At 45.7% G+C, this 6,939-nt stretch overlaps 1 protein-coding gene across 3 annotated transcripts in view; it reads right to left on the reverse strand.

The window, feature by feature from the left end:
• LOC308110026 (integrin alpha-M) overlaps positions 1 to 4,937 on the reverse strand; it is a 29,973-nt gene extending 25,036 nt beyond the window's left edge. Inside the window, exons 1-2 of one of the 3 annotated variants that reach the window (XM_080464027.1) lie at positions 4,805 to 4,937; positions 491 to 611 (exon numbers count right to left, since the gene is read on the reverse strand). In XM_080464027.1, the coding sequence (XP_080320153.1) occupies positions 491 to 611; positions 4,805 to 4,853 (170 nt within the window). In that variant the 5' untranslated portion in view covers positions 4,854 to 4,937. Of the gene's footprint in view, positions 1 to 490; positions 615 to 4,804 lie in introns of all 3 variants that reach the window. The other 2 variants (XM_080464026.1, XM_080464028.1) reach the window with 2 other exon arrangements.
• Positions 4,938 to 6,939: the final 2,002 nt, after the last annotated feature.

The raw sequence follows: 6,939 nt of genomic DNA on the forward strand, positions 1-6,939 counted from the left end.
GCCACGTTTACACATGCCCGGGTTTAAAAAAAAAACTTCATTGTCACGGACCCGCATATACACCTGGTTCAGAGCTAATGAGCAGCCAAACCTGTAGGGGGCAGTGTAGCGAGAAGCATGATTCCATAATAGCCAATCAGAATCCTGGAAATAAAAACAGGACGTCACGAATTATGAGGAAAATATCCGCCCACCCCCCTATAGATGCAACTGGAGATAGAGTTTATCCAGATCTCCACTGTAGCCGGGGTTTTCAGGAACCATCATTTGTGGTGAGTCGTTGCTGCGTTTATTTGTAAATTCGCGGCTCAAACGCAGAGAAATGTCACCGTTTTTTCAAATACCCGGGTACGTGTAAACGTGGCCTTAGAGTCGATTGTGATTGTGAAATTTGTCACAGGACGCTGTGTGCTTCGAAGATGCTGAAATGATTCAGCATTATTGATGACGAAAGCTCAGGAACGCCATGAAGATGCAGATGAACGCTCACCCTTTGCTGCCACCAGACGAGTACTGAAGCACTTTGTATCCGTAGAAATCTCCAGCTTCGCCGCCGTAGACGTCAGGACTGGACACGTCGATGTTGAAAGCCACAGAAAGTCGGACGGCTGCTGCTGAGAAAACACGAGCATGAGTTATGGAGGCAGAAAGAATAAATGCTCATGCTGGGAATCATGCGGTAGAACCTTGAGAGCATTGTTCCACAGCATTGTGCTTCTTTATGGTGTTTAATCCAACCACAGAGCAGACTGATAGCACCCAGGTTTACAAACACATTCATATGTTACAGGAGCGTGATGTTATTTATCAGGTTTAGAATTACAATATTCACTTCATATATTGATAATAAGTGGTATTATCAATTTGTTGGGTCTCTGGCCACATTTACACGTTACCTGGGTTTTTACAAAAATGGACATTTCTCCCACCACCTTTAAAAGAAAATCTTAATTCACACTGACCCGCATACACACCTGGTTCAGAGCTGCTGTGAGCAGCCAAACCTGTAGGGGGCAGTGTGGCGAGAAGCATGAAGCCATGATAGCCAATCAGAATCCTGGAAAAAACCACCAAGTCACGAATTGTGACTCAAATATCCGCCCACCCCCCTTTTAGATGCAAACAGAGACACAGATTTTATCCAGATCTCCACTGTGAACCAAGTTTTCAGGAACCATTGTTTGTGGCGAGTCGTACTACGTTTATGTGTAAATGCGCGGCTCAAACGCAGAGGAATATCACAGTTTTTTCAAATACCCGGGTACGTGTAAACATGACCTTAGAGTAGATTGTGATTGTGAGATTAGTCACATGACACTTTTAAAGCTTCACACACGGCATGCACCAAACCATTATTACTGGCTTATTATTTTGATAATATTTTTGGTACAAATGTGGTTTATTTGAACTAATATGAAGTTTAAAACATTGTACTTTTCCTAGATTAGACATTGAGGGGTGCAGTTTGTTTTTCATGATATCGGGGGGTCAGCTTTGCTCCGTTTGGCTCCGCCCCTCCAGAACTTCTCCAGAATGTGCACAGTTGAAATGTAATGAGGTTTTTAAAGTGACACTTTCCTCCTCAAAAAACAGAAGAATACGGCATCAGTAAACATGAGGAGGACGTGTAGATTCAAATATGGTTGACTTGGTTTCAAAAGACATTTCAGACTCATCGAGAGAACATTTACTTTTTAGAACAACAATCTCTTTCCTGAAAACAGATATTTTTCATGTATTTTGTGGCTTAAAATTGGTTTAAAGAGTACAACTATCAGGGCTGCTAGAAGTCTGTGATCTAAACAAGTAATGTTGAAAATTACCATGAAAACTTTTACTGCTGAAATCTCCTTTAACTTGGCTTTCAGAGTGTGAATTATTACTTTTATCCTGCAGCTTTCAACAAGCCCTGACTTGAGAAAAATGCAGCAGTGGAGCTGATCTGTGAACAGATAAAGAGATATGAGAGTGTCAAAACAATCTGCATGATGATCACTTCAATCTGATATTAGATCATTTTAAAGATCTACTTGTTCCATGTTGTGACTTTTTCAAGTCTTAAAACACAAATATTTTAATGTCATTCATAGAAATCCTTTGGAAAGTGTAAACCTGAACAAAATTGTACTTTTTCGTGTGTTTTTTTTAAAATGTGAAACCTTTAAGATCCTGAGTTTTCTCACCCGAATCACCTCGAGGATTTTTTCCGGAACACTATATGCTCAGTAGCTCATTAATGTGAAGCTCAAAACTATTTTTAAACACGTGTTTCTGAACTGGAGCAGGGAAGTGAAATAACCCCACCATGCATCAGGAGAGAACATGCAAACTCCACACAGTCTGGACTCAAACACAGAAACTTCTCACTGTGAGGTGTAGTGCAAACCACTGCACCGCCCGGTGTTCCCTCAATGAGTCAGAAATGTTGATTGAGGCACTATGATGGAAGTAAACACTGGAGATCAGAACAACTTTACTACGGCCGCGGACCAGGACCAGGACCCGGACCAGGACCAGGACCAGGACCAGGACCAGGACCAGGACCAGGACCAGGAGCAGCGTCTCTGATGTTTCAACAGAGACGGAGTTGAAGCATTTTCAGAAAGTTCTGTTTTCAGTAACTCTGAGGTCCGTTGTCGTGTAAACAAACACAAAACACAGCGACAGTTTAATGTTTTCACTTGAGCTTGTTGACGTGTGAACGACTCCGGTGGAGGCTCTCTGTGAACAGTCACAGTGCACATCCTCCTGATGCACATCCTCCTGGTGCTTCACTCTGCACATCCTCCTGGTGCTTCACTCTGCACATCCTCCTGATGCTTCACTCTGCACATCCTCCTGATGCTTCACTCTGCACATCCTCCTGATGCTTCACTCTGCACATCCTCCTGATGCTTCACTCTGCACATCCTCCTGATGCTTCACTCTGCACATCCTCCTGATGCTTCACTCTGCACATCCTCCTGATGCTTCACTCTGCACATCCTCCTGATGCTTCACTCTGCACATCCTCCTGATTATCTGAAACCTTCACAGCCTCTCACTCGACTCGTTCTTGTAGGCTGTGAAGTTTCACATGTGGTGGAGGATTGTGTCAGCGTCTCAGCGTCTCAGGGTCTCAGGGTCTCAGGGTCTCAGCGTCTCAGGGTCTCAGGGTCTCGTCATCTCAGTCTGTGTGAAACCACTAAACTTACCTTTGAGCTGCTCAGTTTGAACTGAGAAAACTTTTCTAAAGGGACTAAACACTTTTAAGTTTTCTACGTTTACTAGCTATGAATCATGTGCAGGTGGATTCGAATCCGATTGATTTGATAGCTTTTTTAAATTTTTGACTTTCTCTCCAAAAGAAACAATCTTTTACTGAGTAAATAGTGTAAAAACTATCAAGGGGCTGAAATGTCCCAAATGTGACGAGAAGTTTCAATGTGCTCAGTGTTTCTAAAAGAGTCCAGAGCAAGAAGAGGAACTCATTTCCCGTGGTTCCGTCAGTCGTCTGACTGCAGGAGGTGGAAAATATCTGCCTTTGCGCTGCGATAAAGAAAAGCTTTGCTTCCTGTCTACACTCACCACCTCCAACACCGTCACCAACTCTCTGCTTTTCTTTTTGTGAAGGAAGCGACAGTGAAACGTGTGAAAACATTTTAATTTCCAGTCAGAAGGCAACAAGGTCAGATGGAAAGGTTCTATCTAGGGTGTGTGTGTGTGTGTGTGTGTGTGTGTGTGTGTGTGTGTGTGTGTGTGTGTGTGTGTGTGTGTGTGTGTGTGTGTGTGTGTGTGTGTGTGTGTGTGTGTGTGTGTGTGCGTGTGTTGGCAGGGGGATTTTCTTTTGAGAAGAAATTCCGAATTGACTAAGATGTTAATACCTTCTGAGAGGTGAACCGCAGACGACTCAAAATGATGAATAAGCTTCAGTATAAAAACTCAATATAACCGACGAGTCATCAAGATTCACCACAAATTTCAAAGGGAAGTAGTTTTTATTGGATCCCAACAATTACTATCTTCAACTTCAGAAAAAAAGTATAAAAATCCGGCTTACATCAAAAAACAAAAAAAAACCACACAGTTTTCCCACAACTTCATTGATTTGTCTCGTTTCTGCTTCACGAGCGTTCAGTGCATTTCAGAGGAACAAACATGAGATGAGTGTAAAAAGTACAATCAAACCTGAAAGTGTAGGTTGGATGTGCTCGAGGGAGAGCTGTTGATAATAACGATAATATTAATATCTTATAATGTTAAAAAGGAGTGAGTCAGACGTTCAGTGAGCAGGACTCTGTCGGAGCCGTTCTCCTCCCAGTGGCTCTAAAAGCTTCGATTCTCAGTTTCAACTCACATTCTGACAAGAACGGCATGAAGCCGCAGACGAGTTAATCCAGCGGTTGAACGTTCTGACTCACTGTGAGGAGTAACCTCCAGAAAAGTCTGATAACTGCAGAACGTCTAAACTGAACAAAACAAAACTTTCTTTTTGTTTTTAAACAAAAAAAAACATTGTGAGTAATTTTACAACCGAAATAAGTCGAACCCATAAAATCATAGCGTCTCTCATCACACTCGAACTCAGTTCATGTGCTGAACCAAAATAAAACAGGCCATTTTAATAGAATTGCTTCCATTGTGAACATCGAGCGCTTCAAACTTAACTTCATTAACTTGACTTAAGTTAATGAATTAGATTAAGTTGGAAGAACTTGATTCATTTCGATCTTACCAATTCAAGCACTTCAGTGAAGTTGGTCAAACTATGTGGTTTTGTGGAGGAAAGTGGAGGTTTGAGGGTGGAGGAGGTGGAGGCTCTTACCGACTGACAGCAGGATGGTGAGCAGGTGGAGGCTGGTCAGCCGGGCCATCGTCTTCCTCCTTGTCTTCCTCCCCCTCCAGCCGTCTGACCCTTCTGGCTGTCGGTTCGAAGCTTCCTGTCTTCTTCTTCTTTCGAGAAGGGCGTTTCCACACTGAGGGAGTTGTGACACCGTTTCACTTCGGGGGGTGGTGGCACTGTGTTCTCCTTGAATCAGGGCTGTTTCACACCCGAGGGTATGTGACAATATCATTTCCTCTTCCTCTTTTTCTTCAATAATTCTCTTCTCTGTGACTTTTGACTCATCAGAGAAAAGATGAGCTGAAGATCTCCGGCCTTGTGTCAGACAGTGTGAGGGGTTCACAGACAGCCCAGGACTTTCTGAAGAGCAGGCAAAACGTTGGACCACGTGAAGAATAATGGCTGAAGTCTGTGAGGACGGTTGTTCGGCTGTCAGAGGAGATTCTTTTTTTAAACACCTCAGTTTTACATTTCCATCTCGCCAAGTTCTCGGAGAATCAGGGATCATTATAGGTGGTTTTTTTGTTTGTTTTTTGCATTTTAGTGACCCTCGCCAGCCCTCCCTGAAGGTGAATTGTCACATTGTATCATTAAGCCACGTTTCCACCGCACAAAAAGTGCAGGGATGGAACGGAGCGGTATGGAGCAGTATGGCAAAGTGTAACCAGAGCCAAATCTGGGTCACCGTTTCCTCCGCAGAAGGTACGGTTAAAATGTAGGCGGGGTTTAGACCGCCGCCGATAAGGGATGTTGCAACAGTAATCTCAGCCGGGGCGGCAGGTCTGGACCTTATGAATCCTCCGTTGTTGTTGTTTACATACTCCGCTTTGCACTAGTTGTTCTGTTCAGCTGCAACTTCCGTGTCGGTTCCGAGAGAGCGAACGCCGGCCGGCCCCGGCTAAGTCCACCAGAGAGGCGCGGCGACGTGACAGCCGCAACTTCTGTGTTGGTTCTGTGGAGGAGAAGAAAGAACAGAGCAGAAGTGAACAGGGCTGAGCTCATAGGCAAGGGGAGGGGTGAGAGTGAGAGAGTGGGGAGAGAGAGAGTTCAAACGCAGGTGAAGCACCTGCAGGGAAAATCAAAAACACTCGCGAAGGACCTCCGAGGAATAAGACACACATTCAGGCTGGATGGCGTCGCACTGACACAGCGACACCGCGGCAGAGTAGTGAACTAGTGCAAACAGCTGAATGTCTGAACACGCAGGTGTGATCACTCTGGCCGAACGGGATGGAGATGTGTCCACTGGAAGCAAGGGAAGAGGGACACCACAGGGGTTATAGACGGGAGAAACAGCAGAAGGAGTTCACTCCTCGGAGTCAAGTTTTTCACCATTAGAGTTGGAGAATCAGAGAAAATGCTCGTGGGATCATCCAACACCACGCCTGGCCCAGATGGACGTGCCAAGATTAATTCCACGACGGTTCTGAGAGGGCAAACGTCCCCCCGGCTTTGTGACACCCTGGATGTGACGGCCGTAACTTCCGCGTTGGGGCAGAGATCGGGGGCGCAATTTCAGGACAGACGCCGTGGCCTCGGGGCTCGGAGCAGCTCCGGTGTCCCGGCACACCGTGTGTGGTCGCGGTCCGAATCGTCACGTTGACTCACGTCGCGCGCACCGGCAGGTTCCGGAACTCCAGCAGCAGGGAACCGGAGCTCACGCAATGGAGCACAGGCCAGCGACGCGACGTGACGAGCGGACTCGGTGGTTCATCGGTTACGACTGTAGCGTCTGCCCCCGAGTCCCGGTCTCCGTCCTGCCTTGTGTCTGCTCTTTAAGGCAGGACGAGGTGGTCTGAGCTGTTTACCAGCTCTTCGTGTGGAGTCTTCATCGTCATTAGAGTTATTCAGCCAGTGTGCGTGAGGGATGGTGAAGTGGTTGAAGGAGAAAGAATCATAAAGTCCGGCCTTGCATGGCTTTTTTCCCTCTCTCTCTCTCTCTCTCTCTCTCTCTCTCTCTCCCTCTCTCTCTCTCTCCCTCTCTCTCTCTCTCTCTCTCTCTCTCTCTCTACCTTCTCTCACAGTCAGCCGGACCAGGTCCAGCACACTGTCCTCCCATATTGATAAAGTTGTGTGAAAGGTTGATGAAGGAATGAAAACAAAAACCTCAAAATGTT

This window comes from Lipophrys pholis, assembly GCF_963383615.2.
Source record: "Lipophrys pholis genome assembly, chromosome: 5".
Lineage (NCBI taxonomy): Eukaryota > Metazoa > Chordata > Actinopteri > Blenniiformes > Blenniidae > Lipophrys > Lipophrys pholis.